At 51.3% G+C, this 26,989-nt stretch overlaps 1 protein-coding gene across 2 annotated transcripts in view; it reads right to left on the bottom strand.

Moving 5' to 3' along the window:
• Positions 1 to 1,035: 1,035 nt before the first annotated feature.
• The window catches only part of EGFR (epidermal growth factor receptor), a 203,342-nt gene continuing 177,388 nt past the window's right edge, over positions 1,036 to 26,989 (bottom strand). For both annotated transcript variants that reach the window (XM_045788531.2, XM_045788530.2), the window contains 9 exons: positions 23,517 to 23,702; positions 13,614 to 13,769; positions 12,637 to 12,712; positions 8,690 to 8,836; positions 7,131 to 7,228; positions 5,749 to 5,916; positions 5,321 to 5,368; positions 4,539 to 4,641; positions 1,036 to 3,816 (listed from right to left, as the gene is read on the bottom strand). In XM_045788531.2, coding sequence (XP_045644487.1) covers positions 3,458 to 3,816; positions 4,539 to 4,641; positions 5,321 to 5,368; positions 5,749 to 5,916; positions 7,131 to 7,228; positions 8,690 to 8,836; positions 12,637 to 12,712; positions 13,614 to 13,769; positions 23,517 to 23,702 — 1,341 coding nt within the window. In that variant the 3' untranslated portion in view covers positions 1,036 to 3,457. The remainder of the gene's footprint in view (positions 3,817 to 4,538; positions 4,642 to 5,320; positions 5,369 to 5,748; positions 5,917 to 7,130; positions 7,229 to 8,689; positions 8,837 to 12,636; positions 12,713 to 13,613; positions 13,770 to 23,516; positions 23,703 to 26,989) is intronic.

Raw genomic sequence — 26,989 nt, 5'->3', positions numbered from 1 at the left:
CCGCCCCTTCTTTTTAAGCACACGAGGTGATGCTGGTTGACAGTGAGAACTTCGAGTCGCCATAACCTCACAGCTTCACCTCTGCTTGCGTAACCCGAGGCCTGGTGAGTGCCCCAGGTGTGCAGGATGCCATCAGCCGAGGGGCAGGTCCCCCCCCAACCCCGTGGGCCTTTCCTTTCCACCAGTGGTTCCCCAAACTTTGGTGCTCATCAGAATAACTGCGGAAGCTCTGAAAAGCCCCCGGGCCCAGGCAGCACCTGAGGCAAATTAAATCAGCATCTTTGAGGTCGGGGCCCCAGGAGGTCCCTGACAGCGGCCAAGCTGGAGAACCAGGCCATTGATGTCTGCGGTTTGGGGGAGGGGGCATGTGGGCCAAAGCCCCAAATTAAGAACTTCCAACAAATATCTAAGACTTGTGATCAGCTGGGATACAATATGAAGCCCCCACAGCACTGCTCGTTTTAATAAAACCAGTGACGACTGGGACTTGGCACGTCTAGAATTTGGAAGATTCACGTTTTTTACTTCATGAGCTGACGGAATGTTACTCGTAGGGTATGACTGCAGGGACTCTATAACTTAGAGTTTATAGGAGGTGTGCGTCAGGACGCCGGCCACGGTAAGCGTTAGCTTCCAACCCTTACTTTCCCCTGACCTGTTTCCAAGGGCCGGATCTGAGGTGGGGCCATGGGAAAAGTATCCAGGAACTGAGCGAGGAAGGAACAGGCTCTCTTTAGGGTCTTAGGACCTGGCGTCAACAAGGAGGAACGGAAGAGATGGAGTGTAAGCTTTGAACTCTGGCCAAGCAGGGCCATGAGATGGAAACACGGGTGCCAGTCTGGGGGGCCCCTCTCCTCATCTGCCTGCAGTGATGGGGGGGTCCCTGACTTGGGCTCTGAGGCATCTCCAAGCCCCCTCTGCACCTCCCTGGACAGCCATGGTGAGGACATTGTGGGAAACAGTTTTAAAAATCCAGAGAACTTAGCAACTCGATTTTATGCAGGAAACTGAAATACGAAGGAGAAAAAGCTTGAATAGTTTTTGCTGTTTTATTATGTTATAGTAAAATATTGCAAATTACAAAAATACTAGGATTTAACTGCTACAGTTGGACTGAGATACAGTTGCTCTCCCTCACCAATCATTTGCTTCTTGATGAATAACTGGTAACAAAATGTGCATTTCCAGGGCCAAATAAACGTCTGACTAAAATATTTATGTTCTGAGGTGAATAAATAACGAAAGTGGCTTACTGACAATGGCATAAAATTTTAGAGTCTTAGAAATGTTTAATCTTTTCACTAATTATTTTCAGCTCCCCAGTGAGGACACCACACGTCTGGCATGGGGGAACGCTGTAAGCCGGTTCCCAGGCTGGAAGGGACAGCTAGTTAGGACGCACGGACGCAGCCTTTCCCCCACTTGGGAGCAGTTCCTCCGACAGAAGATTTCTCGGTGGAGGTTTCATGTGCTGGGAACACACTTCCATTTCCCTCGTGGCTAAGACCCCAGTCCTGCTTTGGCCCAACTCCACCACTCACTCCCTGTGAGCGTTCCAGGTCCCCAGGCGGGACCCACTCTTCCCTGCCCGGGGCTGTCCGTGCTTGGCCGACCTGTCTCACCTCACATCTGTCGTATTCTCTTAGGGCATCTATTTATGAGTCCAGTCAATTCCTTTTGCTAAATTGTGAATTTCTTGGAATTGGGGATTATGTTTTATTTATTTTTGTATCTTTAGAGTTTATGCTGGGCTGGTATAGGGGCTTAAGAGTATCTGAAAACACAGTGGAACTGAATTGAATAGAGTTTATATTTCCATTGGGACAAAGTCAATATATTGGTAACAAAATTGGGGGGCCCTGATCTGCGAGTCAATAAATACTTTAACAGCAAAAGGAAAATCTCATACGGGTGTGTGGCTGAACACGTCCCTGTAGGCCGAAGATACTGTCTCAGACGTTTTCTCCTTGAAAGACTGGATATGGTAAGAGTATTTAACACCTGTGTACAAAGGACTGCCATGAACCGGTCAGGCTGCAAGGGCGCACAAGGTGGAAAAACACTTGGGGTCCTAAAATTAGCGGGACCTTCCAATGATTGGAAAATTGTCTTAAAAGGGAATTTGCTTTCTTTCAAAAAACTACCTGTAGACGTTGTTAGGGCATTATCATCGATTTCAAACTCTGATTTCCTATTTACCTCTGTAATTCCCCCATGCATAGTGTTATCTTTACTTCCCCCTGTCAAATGTGCCCTCAGGGCCTAGGGCTGTGGTTCCTGTTCCTGCGTGGTGGCCCAAGGGCCTGGATCCTTTCATTCACAAAGGGCAAGGAGGGGCTTGGGGGGCAGCTTACCAGAGAGGGGAAAAAAGTACCCTTTGAGTAAAAAACTCTTAAAGTAAAATAAAAAGAAAATTATCTCCCGTAAATAAGTGGGGGGCGGGGTGGGAGGCTTAGACGAGCTGCAGGCGCAACTTCTCGTTTCTGCGCTGTCCAATATGTGCCGGATCCCCAGCCCCAGAGGACCTGATGTATTTCCTCTGAGACTCCAATCTGGGAGCCGCGTTCTTGTGCGAACGCTTGCATCACCGTTCCATCTTGATTAAAGGCTAATGGTCTGCGTGCTGATCAAACCCGAGCTGGTCCAGGTTACTGTCTGATGTACCGTCTCCTCTTACTGACGGGGAAAGCATACTGAGTTTCAAAGCAGTGGAATGGAAAATAAACAAGTAAGTCCAATACTTATAACTAGAAAACACTGGTCAACCGTTGGAGAGTAAGTACCATGAAGAAACTTATATAAAAAGAAGTCTGAAGAATTCTACCCCCTCCATTTCTTTTGTGCTCAGGGAGGGCTGGAAGTGGCTTATCCTCTTGTACCTGCTATGATCTGCTACAGTACCCATCAGTCCTGCGTAGGACACAGAGTACTTCTAGGTTTTTTAACTGTCTTGTGGTGGACGAACCTTGGAGCAGAGTCAGTAGAATCGAACATTAGCTGGAAGACTCTGACCCTTGCTTCTTGGTCACAGTTGGGCCTGGATCCACTCAGTGCAGCAAGTGCTATAAGCAAGCTTCCTCCTCATTGGAAAAGCCCACGAGAAATAAAATCAATAATGACAATTAAAAACCCCAAGGGTCCCCAAGCAATAAAACTCCGTACGCGGGTTTTTTTTTATATCAAATATACCTCATCGAAAGGTGAACTTCTGCCCGAAGAGACAATATTCTTGCTGGGTGCCTTTTCGTGGAGGCCTCACAGTTTGAAGACAAAGGAATGTCCCAGCAACTTCCCACAGTGCATCCAAGTAGGGGCACTTCCTGGGTGAAAGATGGGTCCCTCAGAGCAAATACGGCCAAACCAGTCCATGGGTCCAAGAGTTAATGTGGGCAGCTGCCGTGGCTTGGTCCCAGGGGCTGACACATCCGAGACTCATGGCCCATGCTGTGCTCCATGGTCATGCTCCAATAAACTCACTGCTTGGGGGCGCTACCCTCAGGTAGTCTGCATTTTCAGCGGCGGGGCCCTTAAAGATGCCGTTTGACTTGGCTTCCTTGGGAAAGAAGTCCTGCTGGTAGTCCGGGTTGTCCAGGCTGATCTGGTGGTTGCCTTTCTGGGCCCAGAGGCCGGGGCCGTCGAGCACACTGCTGACGCAGGTAGGGTGTGTGTTGAGATACTCGGGGTTGCCCACTGCGTTGCTGTGGGGATTCTGGTAGTGAGGGTCTCTGCCAGGAGCTGGATTTAGAGGCTGATTGTGATAGACGGGGTTCTGGACAGAACCCGCAGGCCTTTTGGGAACGGACTGGTTTATGTATTCTGAAATAGGAAAGAAATCACAGGTGACGTAATCAGCCCAGCATCAGCCCAAGCGGGACCCCACTGGACACCGACCCTGCCGATACTCCTCCACAAGGCCGCTGAGGGCAGGGCTGCTGGGAAGATGAGTGTCCTGCTGTTGCTGCAAGATACACTGGGTTCTTTTCTATAATTCTCAAAGCAACGGGCACATTTATCTCTGCCAATTTAAAGTCCGCAGGAGGACAGCCTGCCTTGAGATGCATGTGTGCACATGGGTATGAAGCACCTGGCAATAGAGCTGAGATCAGGAAAATACGTGTTTCACATGCTGGGAATGGAGCCCGGATCGAATCTGTCACACACATGTGTGCACACAGACACACTCATCCATACACGGTCACACATGCGCTGACACAATCATTCACACACACACACACACACACACACACACACACACACAATCTTTGATGTTTGCTTCAAATTCTAGAAAATCTGCAAACTGATGCTAAAAACACACCTCCCAGCCAGACATGACTTGAGTTCAACACAAAGACCTGCATGCACACTCAGTGGTTCTGCAGTTCTCTGCTCTTACTCCCTACACCGTGTCTGCAAATCGCCACTCTCCACTTCTGGACTGGCTTGACGCAAGCAAGCAGCCCGGGCACCAGGGGATGGAGGCTGGCCCTGTGGGACGGCGAGGCCAAGGACAGTGACCTTGTCCAGGGGAAGCCACTCACCAGGTGCTGGGAGGAAGGTGTCATCTATGTTGTCCTCGGTCAAGGTGCCAGTGGGGTCCGAGCTGTACCGTTGCAGGAGGCTGTCTTCTTTGAGGGGACAGCTCTGAGGGGAGGACATAAGGCAAGGTGACTCCGGTCAGTGCTGCTCAGACTTCAAAGTGCATACAGATCACCTGAGATTTTGTTAGATTGCAGAGTCTGTACGGTCCAAGAAAGCGCCTCAGCGTCTGCATTTCCAACAAGCCCCCGGGTGGTGCCCATGCTGCTGGCCCACAGACCTCAGGACCAGTGGCAAGGACCTGGTCAGTGTGCAGCACGGCTTTCGGCAATGACAGAAATGTTCTAACATCCGTGCTTTTCAATATGGTCACCAGTGCAAACTGAAGGAGACGCATGAGGCCGGTGGCTTCTGTATTGTACGGGTCTAGATCAAGCCTTCCTACCAAGCATCAGCATCACCTGGAAGGCTGGCTCAAGCCCGATGGCTGGGCTCTGCCCCTCGCTGTCCTACTTCAGTGGGTCTGGGTCGGAGGCCTGGCCGTTTGCATTTGTAACAAACTGCCAGGTGATGCTGGTGTTGTTGGTCCGCAAACCCCGTTCTGAACAGCATCGCGGTAAGGGACAGCTAACTGCTGGCCTTAGGGCAGGGGTCAGGGAGACCATACGGAGAAGAAAGGAAGGAGAATCAAGACCGGTTGGGGTAAGATGGGCATTTTCTATGTGCGATAGAGCCATGATACAGAGCTGTTATTTAATTCGGGTTTACTGGTGTTCATACGTACCCCATTTCTGTCAATGCAAGCCACGGCGGAATTGTTGCTGGTGGCACTCTGGAAAAGAATCAACGTTGTTGAGGGCACACTTGCATATTCTCGCCCGTGCCCACTGAACCCAGGAGGTGGGATCTCGGGGAGTGGATATAATTAAAGTTACTTAATTTTGCCTTGACCCATCAGCTTTAGAAAACTAGGTTTAGTTCTGACTTAATTCTGGTCCCTAGTAGACCTAAAAAGATTATGATCCAGTTATTGCAATGCCGTCAAACAGCTCACTGATACACCGGATGGAGTCACTCTGACTTTGGCTTGCCCATCTCGTTAACATCTACTTCTTTGTCTCTATGTGAGTTCTACTACACGGGTCTCGTGTTCTCTGAACGATTCATTCAAACCAGCAGACACAGAGCTTGAGAAGGAGCGACATTCCGTACCAGGGAACTCAGGAGGGGGGTCCGGGATGTGGAGGGACTGTGGAAGAAGCCCTGCTGGGGGATGAGGTACTCGTCGGCGTCCACGACGTCCTCCATGTCCTCTTCGTCCATCAGGGCGCGGTAAAAGTTGGAGTCCGTAGGGCTTGGCAAATGCATCCTCTCGTCTCCCTGGTGCAGAGATTTTGAGACAGGTGGTAAGGCCCAGACAGGTGGTAAGGCCCGGATAGGGGGTAAGGACCAGACAGGGGCTGTCCCACTTCTTGGCAGATGCCTCTTTGCTCGGCAGTTTGGTTATAATAAATCACCCCAGTTCTCAGAAGTGTAGCTGCTTCCTTCCCTCCCCCCACTTGACGTTAAAACATAAAAATTCTTTGATGTTTAAAAGCCCCTAAATGAAACAGAAACAGCTTAAGAGGAAGAAGAAAGGGATGCAGGAGCGGTATCTATCGAGTGTGTACTATGCAGTTAGGTGTGCCATCTTAGAGTTTACAGGAAGACACTGGTCCCTATTCCTGGCACGGACCTCTTAAACCCTAGGAATCTCTGAAATGGTGAGAGTGGCAAAGGTGTCCTTGTTATGTTGATGAGTGGCTTTAGGACCACAGCTAAGGAGGGGAATGGTTGCCAGGGGAACCAACCAGCGAAGAGGGGATCGGAGCTTTCAGTCACACCCCTGATGTCCTGGAATGTGGGAGGCGCTGGAGGGGGAATCACCATTTGGCCATTAATTTAATCAATAATGCCTATTTAATGAAGACTCCATAAAACCCCACAAGGACTGGGTTCATAGAGCTTCCAGGTTGGTGAAGACAGGGAGACCTGGGGAGAGCCACCCAGAGGGTGTCAGGGAATTTCCTCCTGGGAGGTGTACGGAAGCCCGCTTCCCCCCACCCCCCAACACACACAGCGGAATTGCTAAGCAAAATCTTCAGGTGCTGTATGCAAATTCTTTCTGCATACGTTATTTCACTGACTTCATTAAACAGCCCTGTGAGTTTGGTTTTGTTGACCTAAAGTGGTAAGTGGAGACTCAGGGATTTGAAGTCAGATTTGCTGCCACCAAAGCCCTGCTTCTCCATCTGACGGAGCAGATGGAGGCTCTGCGAACTGGAATATGAACGTGACACATGGAACTGAATTTGTCAGAGTGCAGTCCGGTGGGGGTGGCACATGGAGCTGGAGGGGGGCTGGCACCACAAATGACCTCCACTCGGTTCACGGTGTGGCCTGTGCCCTAACCAAGGCTGGCTCTCAGGCCTTGAGGGTGTGAGGACGGGACCTGGGACCCAGGGAAATTGAACCGGCCCACAACAGAGCAGTGACACTGGACGCTCCGCAGAGGGACCTCTCCCAGCGGAAGCTCAGAGACGGTGATCCGGTACCTGGATGACAAGGTAGCGCTGGGGGTCGCGGGCCATTTTGGAGAACTCAATGATCAATTCACGGAATTTTGGGCGACTGTCCGCATCTATCATCCAGCCTGGAGAAGGAATGAGGAAACAGCACAATTAGACCCTGAAAGAAATGATAAAGACGGCATTGCTTCCAGAAAGCATTTATGGTGAGATCCTTTTAGGCAAGCAAGTGATGCCGAAACCGAATCTTTGTGATAGGCTTTTTGTCTTGGCACACCAGTGCTGACCACAGTCGGAAGACCATGATGACATAAAATACTTGAATCAGAATGACAGTAACCGTCTAATTTTCTGTGCCTACTCTTCCCAGGGCCGGAGTTCTGCATTATCACCTTAAGGGACCCGGCAGCCTTGATGCATCACTCTTTGTGAACTGCTAGACTGTAGGGAGCCCCGGCCGTCCAGGCTCTCTGGCCACGTCCTCACGGGCATCCATTTTCATCTACACTCGCTTAGCAGTCTTGCAAGCTGGAAACTAGATTCAATTTAGGGAAAGTTAGGGACTTTCTTTAAGAGTCTCGGGGTTTGGGAACTCCACACCCTGATGCTTTCATTGTCTTACACCCTCAGTCACCAAGCACGCAAGTGAGGGGGTGTTCAGTGCCTTCCCTAGCACACTTGTTCACCTCGCCAGCACATCTGATTACACAATGATCTCAGTCTGCATGAAACACGCTGGAGGGACAGTGGTCAGCTGGAAATCCTTGTCTCTCTTGAGGGTTCACATCTATTTTTTATCGGCAGGATGTCAAGCTATTTTAGGGCAGACTGCTATGTGACCTTAGACGAATCATGGAACCTCTCTGGATCCAGCTTCCTCCGTCCAAAGCAGGGATGTTAAAGTAGGTTAACTCCGTGATCTAACGTTCAGAAAGGGATTCGTATTTACATCAACTTGGCCCCTTCATATTCCCTGTGCTACCTTCTTGGGTAAGTGCTCATCACACGTGGAATGTTCTCTTCAGAGCCTGCTGAACTTGACCTTCTGGTGGGTTATGCACCGACCAAGTTACACACTCTTATTTAGATTAAAATGTTTACTTGCTACGCTGCAAAAGACCTCACTAGATCTATTATTTGAAAGGCTTAAGGCAAGGCAGAAATGTTGATTCTATCAGCCTCATGTGCTTACTCATTGTTAGGCATTTAAAAACATTCAGTCTCTCTGGTAACAGGCACTGAAATGCGCAGTGCCGTTTTCATTAAGCAACTCAGAAAATAGAATATTTTGGTGTAATGGTTTATGGAGGAATTTGATTTTATTTATTTGCTTGCAAACATGGGCACATGCCAGGTCACAGTGCTCAATGGGTCAAGCAAGTGCTTCCTGAAGAATGCTGGGAGAGGGTATTTACAGACATTTCCGGACCCCGGGGCCGGCTGTAAAGAATGTGACAACGTTTCTTCAGGGAATCAAAGGTCTCAAACTTTTGGCTAAGGACAGCAACACCTTTCTGGGCACGGCCAGGCACTCTGAGTGCCAACGTCCGGGTAAGCCCACGTGGATGGCCACAGCAGTCACTCACACTTGACCATGATCATGTAGACATCGATGGTGCATATGGGCGGCTGTGGGAGGCGCTCTCCTTTCTCCAGGATGGTTGAGATCTCACTTGCGGGGATACCGTCATAAGGCTTGGACCCAAAGGTCATCAACTCCCAAACAGTGACTCCTGAGAGGATGAAGTAGTTGCTTTATGAGTTGATAATAATCACGACACCTTGTCTTTAATCACCATTTAAACGTTTCTCATCTTTAAAAACCTATGTTTCTGTGGCTTTGGGCAGAAGCCTCAGTGTATCTTTCTGTAAAGTGGGGTGATGACAGTATCTGTCCTGTGGGACAGTTGTGCAGATCCAATAAGATAATGCAACTGAACTGTTCAGACAATCCCAGGCAAATAGCAAGTGGCCGATAAACGGTAAAACTTTAGTAACAGCAACAATGACAACTCAACTACTGTAATGATCTAAGGGCTATTATGCAATGGGGCAGGAATTACACACTCAGGCATCTGCCCTACGCGACTTGTATCTATGGAAGATGGAGACAGCAGACAAGGTTACACACCACACATTTTAACATTATAATAAAAACTGGGAACCAGGGGCGCCTGGGTGGCGCAGTCCTTAAGCGTCTGCCTTCGGCTCAGGGAGTGATCCCGGCGTTATGGGATCGAGCCCCACATCAGGCTCCTCCGCTGGGAGCCTGCTTCTTCCTCTCCCACTCCCCCTGCTTGTGTTCCCTCTCTCGCTGGCTGTCTCTCTGTCAAATAAATAAATAAAATCTAAAAAAACCAAAAACAAACAAACAAAAAAAACACAAGAGCCATGATATGATTGGATGAAGGCAGATTATCCTTTAAAAAAAAATTGGGAAGCAAAAAACCCTACGTTCTTTTTAATAAATGTAAAAACCCCACACCTTTTATTTCAAAAATCAATCAGTCATCATGACTTAAGAAAAAACAAAATCAAAGCAGTAGTTTTAGAATTGGTGTTTTTCCAGAGCATCCCTGAGTTCTGATGATCCTTCCATTTCTGTGCCTCCCTTGATGGGATTCTCTGCTCTAGAAACCTGCACAGGGAAGGTGCCCTGGGGTGACTGTAGAGGTGACTCCAGTGGGACTGAGCCGGTCCCCAGACTTGCACAGGGGAGGATCAGAGCCAGGATCCTGGCAGTTTCCTGATCTCCAGTTGGTCTGATGATCCATTTCCCACAGGTCTGCTTGGATTATCCAGAGGCCACCCCAGGGCTGAACCACCTGAATACAGAGCACGCAAGACTGAAAACGAAGGACAGTAGTGGTCTAGAGCAGGAAAGCAGATTCTTCCGTCCTTCCTCACCACAGTGTCGATACAGACATGATGAAGAAATAAAATCTCATTTCCAGATCCATGAAGTCAAGTCTCCCTCCTCTAACCACGATTAAACACTATGTTTGAACACGCACAATGAATTTCTGTGCGAAGGCAAGCTTTTCAGGTTTTGGAACAAATGGTAAAAGAGAAAGTAGGGTGCGTACCTGGTTGTGGCTTTTGAGAGGGCCTGGAACGTGGTATGAATTCTCTCTCTTTTCAACTCGTAAGTGGAACACACAGGTTCCTCATTTATTAAAAAATTTTCTCTTGACTGGAGACTAGAGAGTGGAGCAATAGGATTTGTTTTTTAAAGATATTTATTTATTTATTTGAGAGAGCGAGCGAGCACGCACAAGCGAGCAGGGGGAGGGTCAGAGGGAGGCGGAGAGAGAATCTCTCAGCAGACAAGGGGCTCGATCTCACAACCCTGAGATCATGACCTGAGTCGAAATCGAGAGCCGAACACTGCAACTGACTGAGCCACACAGGCGCCCCAACAGGATTTGTTTTTTATTTTAATGAATGAGTGAATGAATGAATTAAAAATTTGTTTACTTATATGACAGAGAGCACAAGCAGTGGGGGAGGGGCAGGCAGAGTGAGAAGCAGACTCCCCGCTGAGCAGGGATTCCTGACGCAGGACTCAATCCCAGGACCCTGAGATCATCACCTGAGCCAAAGGCAGATGCTTAACAAGTTGAGCCCCCCAGGTTTCCCAACAGGATTTTTTTTTTTAAAGATTTTATTTATTTATTTGACAGAGAGAGACAGCCAGCGAGAGAGGGAACACAAGCAGGGGGAGTGGGAGAGGAAGAAGCAGGCTCCCAGCGGAAGAGCGTGACGTGGGGCTTCATCCCAGAACGCTGGGATCACGCCCTGAGCCAAAGGCAGACGCTTAACGACTGCGCCACCCAGGCGCCCCAGTTCTTTAAACAAGAACTTCAGGTGTGGGGTTTAACAATTCTAGTTACTGCCAGGGACAGCAGATTATAGTCCCTGACAATACGATTTCCACTGAAAGGAAACACACGACCACTGCGGTGATCTGATGCTGCTTGTAATCAGTCAAGGGTGTTAAGTCAGGGAATGTCAGGGAGGTTCACTTCTTCAGCAAGTGTGGACCAGCGGGACTGTGAGTGGGCCATGACCACAGCTGCACAGAGGGCACGGAGGGAAGCACGGCCATGTGATTCTGGACCGGCAGGAGGAGCCAGACCCATAGGAGCTCAGGTTTTGTTTGGAACGTACGTGGAAAACCAAAGAAGCCTGTTCAGCAGAGATTTAAAAGTCTGCGATAGTTTAAAAATATTTGTTGTCTGGAGAATAGTTGAATGTGTGCAGAACGGGGAGAGAGAAGACCCATCAGGAGCCCGAGGGGGGAGTTGACAACAGAGACGCCTTTGGATGGGGCTCAGCAGTGGGAAAAGAAGCATCTCCTCCTATCCCTCTTGCGGAGCAGACACATCTCGAAAATGACTAAAATAACAAGGCATCAAAATAGCTTTATTTCCTTATCTAGTTCATTGACTGCACCTCACAGGTACATGTAAACATTCACTTGTCTGCTCAGAAAGCTCTCTGTCTTTGTAAAGCCTGCATCCTAGCGGAAGAGACAAAGAGCCATGAAATCAAAATACATTTAGAATATCAGGAACTTAATGCGATGGGAAAAAACTAGGTGGATGATACCATGAATGATTTGTTTCTGTGATAATAACTAAATTCCTCTTGGAAATTTGCTTCAATACTGCTCTCCCCAAACACCCATTTCTATGGAGGTGGGGTGGCCCCCCCAACCCCATTGCTTTAGTCGTGGGAATAGACAGATAATCCCAGACACATGTATCGATGAGCTGTTCGGCAGGCTGCTGGACTTGGGAGGACTGCATGTGAACGGGCGCACGTGCCTAGCACAGCAGCCAGTCAAAGTGTGTTAGTGACACTTTCTTACGTGGTGAGGCCCTTGTGGGCTCGAGACATCCTTTGTGCAGAGGCAATGAGGCAAGAACGGGAAAGGCGTGCTTGAGAGGAAGTGCACGGGCCTGCGCGGGGCCACGGCGGGATTTGGACGGGGAGACAGCGAATCAGTCCTGATGAGAGGTCCTCACTAGAGCTGCAAGCAATCTCCATTTCCCTTGCTGATTTCCTCCCCGCAGACAGGTCCTCACAGTGCACTCTTGCCCAGCCTCTCTCTCTGATACACAAAGACTACCATTCACTGCATGAAACAATGGCCACTGAGTTAGTCCATCACAAAACCTCATGTCGCTACCCAGAAAACCCCATTTGTCATCTCCCTTTGGTTCACTTCAAATCCATGGCACGAGGTCAAGTTTGGTCTGATGTCAGAGGTCCAGGCATTTCCTAAGTCCAAGCTGTCTTTCCCTCCATTACCCCTTCTTGACAAGTTCACCGGTATCTCCAGTGACGTCTAGTATGCTAGTTAGACTCCATTTCCTTTGTCATGTTTTCTTAGTAGAACAGACAGCACCTACTAAGCTATTATTAGTCACTGTCTTGGAAGGAAGTATCCGGAGGACAGCACACATCAACAAACAATACACGCCGGCTTGGGGCAGTGCGCATTCATGAGGGTCAAGATTTGACTCACCATAGCTCCACACATCACTTTGGTGGGTATAAATTCGGTGTAAAATTGACTCCAAGGCCATCCACTTGATAGGTACCTTGGAATGATGAGAGAGGAAGTAATAAGATAACCATTAGCTTCCCTCTGTTGCAAAAAATTAAATCACGTTGAAACAAATTACAAGTGACAAACGTGGGAAAGCCAGGGCACCCCGCCCCGATACCCCAGGACCTGCTCCCTCCCAGCAGGAGGAGCAAGTTCTAATCTGCTAGAAAACAGCTGTTTTGTTAGGCCCCAGGTGTGGTTTCATGAAGGCCTTGGCTGAGGACCTTTGGTCCGTGGGCTGCTCTGGTGAACTGGGTGTGCATGCTGGGGCCCGGGGGTCCTGGTGGGGCACTGTGGTTCTAGGTACCCATGTTTATGGGTGCTGGCAGAGGCCAGCTGCTTGAAGCCACACAGGTCAGAGTGAAACTTAAGGGGGGTACAATGGATTGAGAGCTACTGGAGGGCCTAACGGGGACGTGCACCCCCAGTGCTGGGGGACAGTCCCTGGAGGATCCCCATGCCCGTCTGGGAGGAAGGTGCCAACCCTCCAAGAGCCACCGAGACCCTCGGGAGCTCTAGGAACGGCACGGGGAGTTCTCCCTCTTTCTGAGATGTCCCCAGTAGCCACGTGCCAACAAATGAACTGTGACATTTCCCAGCTGCTCTTCTGAAGGGGGTGGGGGGTTGAGACCTAACCTTGGCTAATGGTCACCCGAGGATGGAGCTGAGCTTGTGTTTATTGGGTTTGGCCTCTGGACATGACAGAAACATCGATTCTCACTCTCCCAGCAAATCCTGCTCTCAAAGCAGCTCCTCTGGTCTGTGCTGCCGGGAGAAGACCCTGGCTAGACCCCAGGGTCAGCGACGGCGGCTGTGGTCTCACCCAGAACGCCCCTACATCGGTCAGTCTGCTGGCGAGAAAATGCTCGCTGATCTACAAGCCAGCTTCTTACTTTGCCTCCTTCTGCGTGGTATTCTTTCTCCTCGGCACCAAGCAGTTTGGCCAGCCCAAAATCTGTGATCTTGACGTGCTGTGGGGTCTTCACCAGGACATTTCTGGCTGCCAGGTCACGGTGCACCAAGCGCCGGTCTTCCAGGTAGTTCATGCCCTGAAACGTGGGGTGATGCAGGGAGGGAAGTCATTGCTCAGCACACTGCCCTGGAGAGCGCAGAGCTGGGTGCAAGCAGAGACGGCAAAGTGCTCCTCTGTGGAAAGCTGGCTCCTGCCTGTGCACAGGGCTCTGAGGTCATGTTCACACCAGACCCGGAGCTTTCCACGGCAGGGACTGTGCTTGCACCTCTGTGTGCTTCCCCTGGTGGACACAGTGACGTGCGCCTTGCAAACTATCAACTGAATAGATGAAAAGACAAATGAATGAAGATCTAATGAGCAGCTGATTTGCTAACTTTTCTCCATCTAGTGACTCCAGTTTTAAACCCAGATGAACCCAGTATTTGAGGGCAGTGACCGTCAAGAGCTCCGCTGTTCGGCTGAGACCTGGCGGGCAGCTGGTCTGCGGCTTGGCAACCGTGCCACCTGCCGGGCTCACCTTCCCTGTGCGCAGCTGACTAGTAAAGCGGGGAAGGTAAGGCGCTCACCAGGCTGGAGCAGAGCCATGCTTCTCAGTGTCGTGAAGCCACACTCCCCTCATGCTTTCCCGGAATACCTGCCGTGAGTCGTTACCGATGGACAAGACTGTTTTTCCAGTTTTATCTCCTCGTTTTTTTAAGTGAAATCACACGGACATTGAATTTGCTTTTACATGTGGCATTTGCCCCCCCCGCCCCCCCCAACTCTGCCTCCCTAACTCTGCTGTCGTCAGAATCACGGCTAAGAGACAGACAGACTACTTGGGCAGGACCTAGCACAGTGCCTGACGCGTGAACTCCCGGAAATAGTCCTCCTCAACCCAGTCCTTGCCCGCAGCTTTCTTGGCGACTGTCACGAGCACTTCCTGCTGGCGGGGGTGGGGGAAGGGGGCACTTCCAGCCTCTACTCCTTGCTCCATGCCTGCCCAGCTCAGCCAAGCTCCTGGGAGCCTCCCCAGCTCCGACCTGTTGACATGAGCTCTGCAGCTCATCGTCTGCGCAGGGACAGAAGGGCGAGCGGGAGTCGCCGCGAAGTTCCGCAGACATCTCATGTTGTTTGTGCCACATTCTCTCCCACTTACCAATGTGCCTCTCTCTGTGCAGCCGGGGGAGTGCCCCCGTCTCCACCCTCCTTTACAGCTGACGCTCAGGAGCGCTCCAGCACAGACAGGTACAGAAAGGCTTGCTGAAGAGCGCGAAATGCAAACGGGCCTCACGCACGGGCTTTGGTCTCCAGCTTTCCCGTGGCCGCGGTGGGATCTCCCTGCGCGGGCAACTGCAGGGAGAACCTGCCACTAAGGATGGAGTCCCCAGTTTTCTGGCAAATTCTGTGCTTCCTTTTGCATAGACATTAGGTGAAAATTCTTAGTGAAGTGAAATGAAAAATTGTTCTTTTTAGCACAGAACCAACCACCACGGAAGCCAGAATCTTAGGAAGGTGCTACCAGGAATTAGCCTCTGAGGGCTATTTCTGAGGGCGTTCTTTTTTTTTCTTTGGAAAAAGATGATTAATTCCCATGTCTCCCTTCTCCCTTGTGTTATCTAGAAAGTTCCCAAATGTTGAAGACACTGTTGGATTTAAGTGCTCCTGTCCTAAGATTTCTCAGACGCAGCAAAATAAGGTTCACGGGGCTCCTGTCTACTCAAGAGGAAACTAGCAGGTTCTCTCTGGCAGGGCACTTCCGAATCAGGGATTATTATTTAGGAATGGCATGTGGGGAACGAGACGGAAGGAACAGAAGCCGAGGAAACTCCTCCCAACGCAGGACTGAGGGAATACGCCCTGTCACCTCTCCCCACGACCCCGTCACAGGGCGCTCCATTCACCAGCCTCCATTTCTCCTGCGGTTCCTGGGACCCTGCTCAGTCCTCCTGTCTTATAAAGGAGTCAGCCTCTATTTAGTCAACATGGTGTGACTCTTACCCGTTCAAGAAGGGTTAACTGTGCTTGGCCTCTCACCCGGTTAGGCCCAACATCTGCGTTCCAGGCTGTATTAGCTCACTTGTTCTCTCCCCTTCCCTCTCTCTCTCGCCCTCTCTCTTACCCCTGTTTTCTCTTTGTCACAGTCGTATCGTAACACTGCACATCAGTGCCTCGCACACAAGAACCAGTCCATCTTAACCCATCCGTCTTGCTTTATTTCCAATGTGTGTTTTCTGAGCTCCCGAGACCCACCACGGGGACTGCAGAGGGAATTTCCAGCTTCGTTTAGCTACCACGTCCAACTTTTCATCCTGCCTCTTTAAATGCCCCACAGTCTGTACGCTGGACTCCTTTTCACAAAAGTTTGTTGAAAAATGAATGAATGACAAAATGAAGGACTGATAACAGCAGCCATCAGTTTGGAGCACTGATGATGCGCCGGTGTTTCCAGCAAGAAGCCTCCTCTGCGGCGGAGTGCCGGGGCCCCCATGACCCCCTTGAGAGCCGCCCCAGTGGGTCCAGAGGCCGGTCAGACCAAGTGCTGACCACCATTGGGACCCCGTCCTAATTCCCTGCTGGGCCCTCCGCATGGAACTTGCCTGCTGGCTCGGAGGCTGCTTGAGATGTCGGAGAAACTCCAAATAAACAAAAACCCCAGCAGCCCAGCACCTTGGCTCTGTGCCCGGGAGGAAGTCCACAACGTTGCGTGAACCCAATACATTGACCTGAGCTCCACCTCCACCCCTCGGGTCTGTAAAGGACCAGAAGAACGTCAATGAACTGGGACATTTTCTGAGAATCTCAGTCTTCAGGGAAGGCTTGGGAAAGAGCTGTCTGCGTCTTCTGGAGCAAACCAGCCAGAGGGGCTCAAGTCAGAGATGGTTTGGGGGCGGCCAGATTAGGTTCGTTTGAACTCAGATAAAACTCTATTCATCAGTCTCTGTCCCACACTATGGAGGCGGTTTAAAAGGCCATCTCGGTGCCCAGCGAAGTTATATTTTAAGCAGTCAGCAAAGATAAGAGTCCTGATAAGAGTCCATCCACACAGAGACACCACAGGAAGCAGCATCAGCCCCAGCCTCAGTGGGGCCGCTTGGGAAGCTCACTTCCTGACTCCCCTCCGAGATCCTCCTTTAATTTAAATCAACGTATTTATTTTTGTTAATTACTACAGGGCAGCTAGGATGAATTTGGAAACACCAGGGTTAGAAGGGAGTCTGAAGAGCCAGCCTGGAACCTCAGAGCACAAAAGAGAAGCACAGAGATATGCCTCACACGGAGAGTAAAAAGGATGTTTCTGGCACAACACCTACGGAAGAAGAAAGGACTGGGGGTGGTTGGGTTTGACATTTACAGACTCTGTTTTCCGGAGGGCTGCAGCATCCTACAACTCTTGGGAGGAGTCCAGAGTGAGAGGCTGGAATGGGATCCATTTCTGTTCTGTTTCATAAACCGCCACGGGGAGAAGTCCGGGTGAGCCCTGGCTTGGGGAAGACAGAAATGGCACAAAGCAGGAAGTGGAGAGGACAGCAGAAGGACATCCACAGTGTGGCTCACCCACCACTGAGCGCCTGCCCTCGGAAGGGGTAGGAAGGCGCCAGGATCCCAGACAGAGCTCGTACAGCACCCACATCGTACTGGGACGGGCACGGCAGGCAGCCAGGCTCACCGGCCTGCGGGTTCTGCCCTGAGCCGTGACAGCAAGTGCTGGTCAAGAGCGTGGACTTGGGAGCCAGGCTGCCTGGGGTCCAATCCTGATTTTGGTACGTACTAGCTCAAGACCTTGGCAAGTTACTGACACACCCCGGTGCTTCAGTTTCCCTGTATGTAAAGTGGGCTCATCAGTTAAATAAGTGAAGCCATGCAGAACACAGGATGGGGCCCGGCAACAGGCCTCCGTCGGGGCTAGTGAGTGTCATGGTTTCCTCCTAAATGCCAAGTCCCCCCTTCTCCATCCATTTGCTGTGAGCCTGACTTAGGTCGTTGCCGAGATTATAGTTCCCCAGCGAGTCTGATCACGCGTAGACTCCGGAGAAGCAGTCTCTGCTTTTGAGCTGAAGCTGTCTTCTTGTGTGGGCATGCCGGGCCCTGCGGGGTGTCCGCGCGTCCTCCCCAGCTCGGCACTGCTGCCCGTCCCTCCCCGCAGCGTCTCTCAGCCACTGAGCCGCTCTGCATTGTCACCACAGCACGATGGTCATCTCTCACCGCGGGCACCACCGGGATGGGGGCGGCCTCTACTTAGTCTCCAGCCCAGAACTCTTGAGGCTCAGAGACAGGCTGGCTTGCCTGCCCACCTCCTCCACCCGCCCTTCCGTTGCCCTCCCAGCACCTGGCGCCTGGCGGACAGACTGAGCCCCCCCGCACAGGCCCCCACATGCCCTTCCCGGCAGCCTGTGGGAGAGCGTCCTGCAGGCACCCTGTTCTCTCCTGCTCGGACCACCCGTTCCCTGAAGCACTGCGAGCTCTGCATGGACCCGTTTCCCTCATGGGTTTGTAAGTTGGGGAGAAAAGAAATTCTGTCTTATTTAGGGTTTCTATTGCACACGATTCCTCACGCTGGCAGATAAATGTATTTTGATACTTTGATTTTTTTTTTTTTTTGAGAGAGAGAGAGAGAAAGAGAGAGAGCACAAGCAGGGGGAGAGGCAGAGGGAGAGGGAGAAGCAGGCTCCTTGCTGAACTGAAAGCCCGACATGGGGCTCGATCCCAGGACCTGCAGATCATGACCTGAGCAGAAGGCAGATGCTTCATCATCTGAGCCCCCCAGGCGCCCCGGTACTTTGGTATTTTAATACCACAGTAACTTCTGGCTTTTCAGTGACACTGCAGAGTGATCATTCAGGCTGATTAAATTCAACTGTAATCTTCTGCAGCACGTTTAAGAATAAATCAAAAAAGCAATCCAAATAACTGGAATGTCTGGCAACAGGACCTGCTATCTGGCTCCGTCACCCATCTGTCTTGTTGCCTAGGAGCTGGCAGGGGGTCCCCTCTGGTAAGTCCTCCTGCCTGAGGATGGCGGCAGAGGCCAGGGGTGAATCAGCACCCGTGGGCTGCATGGTCAGTCAGTGGGGTGGGGGCTGCACCTGGATGAATCCTGACCTGCAGCGTAGAAGGAGCAGGCCTGAGGGGTGAAGGCCAGAGCCCGTCCGGGACCAGGAGGCTGTGCACTGCGTGCGTGTCTCCTCCCCACCACAGCCTGGTTAGACTAATAGCTCCGTTTCTAGTTCCTTGGCCGGCAGGATTTTCCTTCTCTCACACCCCTGCTCACCTCTCATGACCACAGTCTAGTTTGTCCACATGGGTTTGATGACAGGGCACCCAGAACTGAACACAGGCAGCCCAGACTGTTCTGGCAACATCTGGGTGGAGTGACCCCCTTCCTGCCCTCACGTGGACACGACAACCTACAAATGGCTCGGCCTGTCCTGTCTCCTCCCCTTTTATTAGTGGCTCGCACGCCCTCATCTTTCTGACAAATGTGTGGCCAATGAAGACACCTGGGGCTTTTCCAACCGAACTTAGACCAAACTAAGGAATCCTGTATACTTTGAACTGTCTTTTTCAGTTTGTCCTTATCAAACTGTATCTCCTAGATGGACTGAAACAGTTTGGTGCATATACAGCTGTAGTCAGAGGATGAAGCTGCAGACGTGACTTTCCGAGAGCCTCTCTCTCTCCTCCCGCCAGCTATCTTCCAACCTCTCCAGGGCCTGACCTCCAGGGCCCGACCTCCAGGATCCTCAACTTCCGTCAATTACCTGAGACCTCAAATCTGAGATCTTAATCTGGGTTAGGTGATAAGAAAGCTCTTTTGTCCCAAAGGTTTGGGAAACTGTCAGATTAATCACAGTCTGGAAGCTTTATTTAATGCAGGGCTTCGTAGTAAGTAACGTGCACTGTGACGCGAGCTCTCGGGGAAGAAGCCACAACACAGCGTTTTCCAAGTGACAGGAGGACGAGACGATAGGACCTTTCCGATTAGATCATTTTGCGGCATTATTGTGCTGTCAGATAGAGTGTGGGACTTACGAGCTGGCTCATGCAGCCAGAAAAGAGTGGGTACACTTCCTGAAGGATCTAAGGCCCAGCAAGCGGCAGCTGCCCAGGGCCTCGTGAGCCAGGAGCTCAGGGGGCAAGGATCTTTCTGATCGGGGAGGAGCTGGTGTCTCCACGAGCTCCTGAGGCCGGAGAACAGAACCCATTTTCTCCCTGTTTGGCGAGGGCCTCTCTTCGGCTCTTCGTCCCGTCCTGACTCCTTCCCTAGCCACTTGCTTTTCTTTTCATTTCGTTTTGCCCAGGTGACAGAATTTGTCCTCTTAGTTTACCAGGACAACAAGCTTGCGTAACGGTGGCCAGCTCTCCATCGATATTCAGAAAACTTCCCAAGAGAGTCCATGCCTTTGTGAACCAAGGCAGGACATTTATAAGTCAATAAATCCCACTTTGAAAGGGCCAAGAGTTCAGTTTCCGGTCAGCCACTGACCGTTTCTGGGTAGTTTCACTTCCAACTTTTACAAAGAAAACTATTTAATACTTAGATAAAAAGTCACTAACCCAACAGCAAATTTCTCTCCTCACAATGGAGGAAATCACGCCTTTCCTTTCCCTCCGGGGACAGGCGCTCCATCACTCCAGCTATTCACATCCAGTGGGAAAAGGTTTCTCTTCTGAATTAGAAAGAGATCTATCGCAGAGAGCTGACGACCACAATCCGGAAGAGCTTCAACGTGAGGCAAAGTGAAACAAAGTACAAGAGGCACAACAGTGGACTTCAGTTACAGGTTGAAATCGTGAGTAAAATGACATAGAGAACTATCCTACACAGAGAACTATCTGGAAAACGTTCAGGAGACTCAGCTCAGGAACTTTGGTAACTCCTACTGCATAGGGCTGAGACGAAGATGAATCCTTCCTTCCTGGGGCCACTGGCATATTGAGGTCTGTGTGTTTTTTCTATCTTGCCTCTAGAAGCTGACTTTTAGGGTAAAATAAGTTCCCAACTTTGTAGACAGCAGTGGTCGGGCAGATTGAAACATAAGGTTGCAAAGCAGAGAGAGGAGAGAAGCTCAAGAACAAGAGAAGACCTGGAAACAGGAGATGGGGCTCTTAAAAAGCTGCTGCAGAACTAGATGAAGACAAGGCTTTGGCTTCGAGTTTAGTCATCAGTCCAACCTAGTTTAGCCAAAATAGGGGGAAAGAAACGGACAAAGAGAACATTTAGTGAGCACCGCGTGCGTATGGGACCCGTGATGGGTCTTTGCCAGAGGCTACCTTGGTGTCATCCTCACTCCCCGGGAGGACAGGTGCAGAACCTCATGATGGCCAGAGACAGGCACGAAAAAGACTAAGCCGCTTGCCTGAGGTCACGTGGTCAATCAATGCCAGAATCGAGACTGGAATCTGTAGTCCGCTGGAATCGCAAGCACAGTTCTGTGCTGACAAACCTCGCTGAGGCTATGTGCCCCATCACAACAAGTGTCACTTTCGCGGAGCTGTGGCCTGACAGGAGACAATGAGAGAAGAGACGCTACCTATCTCGGCACCATCTGGTGAACCTGGCCTTGAGAATCAGGCAGGAGCTTGGCCGCTGGTGTGCAGAGCTCTGCAAGCCCTGCCCCGGGGGCAGGGAGGAGGAAATGGGCCAGGACACCATCCTTACAGAGCTCACTGCCGAGCTGGAGGCAGGGGGCACAAACTCAAGTGGGACAGTAAATAAGCCAGATCTTCCCAGCTAGCAATATATGCTAAAAAGAAAATAGAGCCGGGGCGCCTGGGTGGTTCAGTCGGTGAAGGGTCCGGTGAAGGGTCCGGTGAAGGGTCCGCCTTCAGCTCAGATCACCGTCTCAGGGTCCTGGGATGGACTCCCACGTCGGGCTCCCTGCTCAGTGCAGAGTCGGCTTCTCCCTCTGCTTCTCCCTCCCAGTTGCATTCTCATTCACTCTGCTTTCTCTCTCAAACAAATAAAAAATCTTAAAAAAAAAAAAATAAAAGCAAACAAAGCCAGGTAACATTGTCTGTATGGGGGGCCATACTCTCGGTTTCTTGCCGTAGATAATCAGGGAAGAGAGCTAAGGAAGAATTTCTGGGCTCAAGAGTCTGCGTATGAGTAGACCTTCGGGAGTAATTCTATATTCAGTAAAACCTGCCTGCAGCTACCGACTGCCTCGTCCAGATAAACCGCTGTTCTGCACTGAATGGGGCCCCAAGTTTCATGTCGACCAGGAGCCTCAGAAAGTGACCTTGTTTGGACGTAGGGTGTTGCAGATGCAATCAGGTAAAGATCTTGGATGAAAGCATCCTGGATTTAGGGGTGACTGGTGTCCTTAAGAGAAAGGAGAAGGCGATTTAGACTCAGACACAGGGGAAGAGGCTGTGTGAAGACTGAGGCAGCGATGGGATGAGCCCGGGGATGCCTGGAGCCACCGGAAAAGAAAGGCAAGGACGGATTTGCCTTGAGCGCCTTCGCGGGGGGGCATGGCCCAGCCTGCCCCTTGATTTTGGACTGACCTCCAGGACTGTGAGTGGATAACTCTCTGTTGCGGTCAGCCACCACGGATCTGTGGTAATTCGTGGCAGCCTTAGGAGACTAATCCAGTCACACATAGAAATAACGAGCATTTGCATGAAATCACAGCATCCGAGGCACACACAACCTCTTCCAGGACCACTGTCTAGTGCCGACAAATAAGTCCTCTGCTCTGAGACCAGGTTACGGCCACAGAAGGACAAGAACACCAGGGGACGGGCGGTGGTCCAACGAGGAATCGGGAGCCTCCGGGGGCGATGGCACTGGAATAAGCCGACTACCACTACAACCAGGGGACGGACGAGCAGTCAGGACCCAGACAAGGCCTGGGGGAAGTCAGGCTTTCTGACTCCGTGGCCCTGGCACAGCCCTCCACACCCTGCCCCTCTGTGGAGGGAGCCAACGGGCAATGACGTGCACGCTCAGAAAGGGACCTGCCCACAAATTCCCTGAATTCAACGGAGTCAAACAGCCAGAAGAAAATACAGAATTTAGCTATTTGGGTTCCAAGTAACTGGTGCAGTGCTCGGATCGGGAGGGAGAAGTTTGAGATGAAAGTATGAAGTCCTTTGGAGGCCATGTGAACAGCTAAGTACCCAGCACAGGGCTACGCGGCTGTCCTCAGCACGCGGGAGGGGCCACCTGTCCGCTGGCTGCAATCTCAGCCCTTCTTCGCTCTGGAACGAGCTTGTTCGGGGGGGGGGGGCACATGAGGAATCCCAGCAAAGCAGTAGCTCACCTGCTAATGTTCCTCCAACCTGCACAGCGGGTCTCGTACCCAGCACCTGCCCCGTCTTCACAGCACCACTGCGCTCTGGGTCTGCCCAGCCCAGCCTCAGCCTCCTTGCCTGCCTTGCTAGCAAGTCCTGACGGGGTGGAAGCCACAGCTCCTCTTTGACTACAAATTACCCTAATATTCAACAAAAGGGACACCCGAGAAATAACACTAGCATCAAACCATACTAAGCACCTAATAAAGCGAACACTGTTTAAATGTGGCTGAATAATTGGATCTTCACCATGCAGTGGGGCAGGCCCTGATTGGACGCGAAAGGCAATCAGTTTGATTGGGTACACACATACCCACACACGCCCTCTTGGCAAATTCAGCTATCCCAGGAATGAGAACCTAATTGTTGATTTTCCGGTTGTCTTTATTTTTCCCTTGCTGCTCTTCCGATCGTGTCATCCCAGGAAATGAGGGAGCTAATAGGGCAGCTGCACCTGCCGGTTAGTGGGAGTATCTGCCCTTCTCTCCGAGCCGGCCGCCTGCTCCGTGCACACCCCTGCGGGTAGGGTCCCCTCTTGACTTGCCTTGGCAATCTGCACACACCAGTTCAGCAGGTACTGGGAGCCAATGTTGTCCTTGTGCTCGCGGACATAGTCCAGGAGGCAGCCGAAGGGCATGAGCTGTGTGATGAGCTGGACCGTGGAGGTCAGGCAGATGCCCAGGAGACGGCACACGTGAGGATTGTCCACACTGGCCATCACGTAGGCTTCCTGCGAGAAGAAGAGGACAGGAAAGCGTTAGAAAGGGTCCGCACCTAAAGGGAGAGGCAGACAGACCCCTTTTCAGGTTTAAAAAACCCAACAAAGCGAGGCACAAACCGGATTTCGAATGTGTACTGGAGGAGGACAGGGGAGCTCACGAAACACTTAGAGCAACGGACACGTTACATACATATTAGACTGTGAAATGACCGTCACTGTGGAAAACAGCACCCTCTGAGCGCAATGCAAGGATTTCCCTTGACAGAGAGAGCAAGGCCCGTTACCTAGCGGCAAAATATTGAATGCAATGGGACCTGCTGTCTCTGAGCCTGAGCGCTGCTGATGCCCTTGTGGGGCAGCCCTCTGTCCCAGGCTAAGTAAAGCTGCTGCAGTTTGAAATGTTGTCCGGGCCTGCAGAAATCCACGTTTGCGTCCCTGAGGCTTGATACCGACTTTCCCACTGAATCGAGATACACACGCAGAGGTGCAGTGCTGAGGGGTCCCAGCGGAGGTCGCCGAGCCAGCAGGTGGCCGTGGAGGGAGACTTGCTTCTCACCCAGGCCGGAGACGCCCCTCCAGTGGGCCTGTTTCAGGCTTTGAACTGGACAGACGGCATCCCATTTCAGTGATCCCAGACTGCTGGCTGCTCAGGACTCACTTCTGAACAGCAGTGGTCTGTGTTGCCCTTTGCCTCAGTCTCCAGGTCAGAAACCATGCTGCTCTGCAAAGCGCACCCCCTCGTTTGACTGGCTGCCAAGGCGGGAGCCTTTTTGGACACAGATCCAAGACTACAGACTTTATTTTCACGCTTCTCCTATTCTAGGGCAGAAGAAGTGGTTTTATTTACAAGTGTGCACACAACAGGGGCCCTCTCTTCCATCTGACCGAGAATTAGGGAATCCTCAATTTCCTCCCATAAATTCTCTCTTTCAAACACAAAAGGTGGTGACCTTTTTTAATTCAGTTGTGAAAGGGACCACACGGGCTGCAAGAGAGAGCTCAGAGGTTCCTTTTGGTATTCCCAGCCCTCCTGTGGGTGGAATGTGGCCTTGGGCACCAGGAGGGGGATGGGGGGTGGGGGAGGCTTGGGATGAGAGCATTGAAGGGGCCAGAGGTGACCAGGAAACAGACTGGGGCTGGGGGTGGGGGGGGGCACATACACGGACTCCTAAACACAGACCGGATCACACCTTGTTTCTTGCCTTAAGCAGCCCTCTGGCCTCACGGTTCTGGGCAGCTCCTCCCCCAGAAACCCCCCTTCCCAGTCCTCCTCATCCTGCTTGTGCTCAGCTCTCTCAAGCCTGCCTGAGGCCCTCGCCCACAAGAGGGCCTTTGCCTGGAATGCCCTCCACCTCCTCTTTCCTTGGCGGACTCCTCCTCCGAGGGGCCCTCCGGATTCCCCAGTCTTAAACTCAACCGGTATCTTGCAGTTTTTCCTTGGGGAAGCCGGCTCTTCACCGCCTGGGAACTTGCTACAGATGCAAATTCTTGGGCCCCACCCAGGCCTACTGTGTGCGAAGCGAGGAGGTGCGGCCCAGCAATCTGTGCAAACAAACCCTCCAGGGGATTCCGAGGGCTTTGGAGCAGGCATCATAATCTGCACTTGAATGCTTGCATGATTTTGTAAACTGTCCTCCCTCCCCACCGAGCTCTTCGAGGAAAGGACTGCGTTCTCAGCTCCCAGCGTGGGCCCAGTGCTTTTTAGTGCTGTATTTCGTGGCAAACCTGCTGATTTACTGCCTCCGTATCCCCTACGTGTTCTTGCTGCCCCCGCAAGTTGGGTTAGGACCTCCTTGCCGTGCGAGGGCCTACGTCTTTTCCTCTTTTGTCTTTGTAGTGGTACCAAACACGAACCAGGCACGTAACTGCCTCAAAAATGTCAGGACTGAACTACACTGAAATCATACAAAGCCACAAATTCAAAGCAAATCAGAGACCATGCACTTCTGTGAGCAGCAACAAAAATTCCTATAGCTTTTAATATTCGCTGCAGAACGTTTGTTCAGATGCTTTCCTGAGTGGTAAGGCCGTCTCCTTGCAAGAAGGGCGGCATTTCTTTTCTTCTGTATTGTAAACATCACATCACAACATTAAAGAGCAGGGTAGACATTTGATACTTATGCACCTGCAAACATCCCTGAACCTTTGAGAGGGGCTGCTGATAAAAAGTTAGAACTGGAAAGCCCAGCGTATGCATTTCTTCTGTGGCCCTTACTCATCTGAGAAGGAAACTGAGGCCCAGGGAAGCAAACGGCTTCTGGAAACACTCTGTGCCAGAGCTGGGCCCACATATGGGTCTCCTCACGAGGGCGACACCCTCTGCAAGCGCCCTCGTCACCCTCGTGCTGTGCCCCGTGGTCTCCTGTGATGCCCTGCTGAGTGCTCCGGTGGTGAAGAGGCTACCAGAAAGCCCGAGACCTCGTCTCACACACACAGCACATATATACATGTTTGCATTCTTTTTCCATTGCCTGCCCTAAATTTAAACTGGAAAGTCTATGGAAAAGTTAATAGGCCATGTGATTGCCAGAAAAGCACAAATCACGTCTCTCCCCTAAGTCTGGGAAACTGTACAACCATAACACCAAAGAAATCCTCTGGCCGTTCCTATTTTCTCAAGATCTGGTTGAGATTCGGAAACATATTGTATTCATTTTAGAGGGGAGAAAAATCTGCAAACCAGAGCAAGTTTGAGCAGCCCATCTGTTGCGGGGCCGTGAGGAGCTGACCTGGACCCGGGGGTCGGGGAACAGAGCACCGGGCGTGGGTGTCAGGCCACACAGAGCCTGGAGCTTGGCCAGATCCCCATCCCATTAAAGTCAGATAGAGCAACAGAACTAGGTCATCGCTTCCGCCCCACCCCCAGGACAATGGAGACGCTGTTTGGTCGTGTGTCCTGTTTGGTGCTTGCAGAAGTTAAAGTGAGCTTTGCTCTGGGCTGTTTGTCTTGGACTCGCAAAGGTGTACCGTGGCTGGCAGCAGGAATGCCTGGTATTCCACAACAATCTCTGACCAGGACACTCCGGCCAGGCGCCCACGTCCAGAGACCCCACGGCTGCTGTCTGAGTCCCATGGCTCAGTGTCTCTGAGGCTCTGTGACCTTGAAAAGTCTATTATTTGGTCCCAATTGCCAAAATGATCTTTGGTGCCTTCTTTCTGCCTTGTCTCCCTCATCTGTGAACTATTTTGGGTTCAGAATTGGGGGAAAGGATTCCACTAGATTTTCAACTCCTTCAGGAAAGGCATATGCTTAGCCTTCAGAATGAAAAGTAGATGCCCCTACGTTTCTGACACTG

The sequence above is a fragment of the Ursus americanus genome, chromosome 3, assembly GCF_024610735.1.
Source record: "Ursus americanus isolate L20-20 chromosome 3, mUrsAme1.1.p, whole genome shotgun sequence".
Lineage (NCBI taxonomy): Eukaryota > Metazoa > Chordata > Mammalia > Carnivora > Ursidae > Ursus > Ursus americanus.
This window is presented reverse-complemented; position numbering and strand designations above follow the sequence as displayed.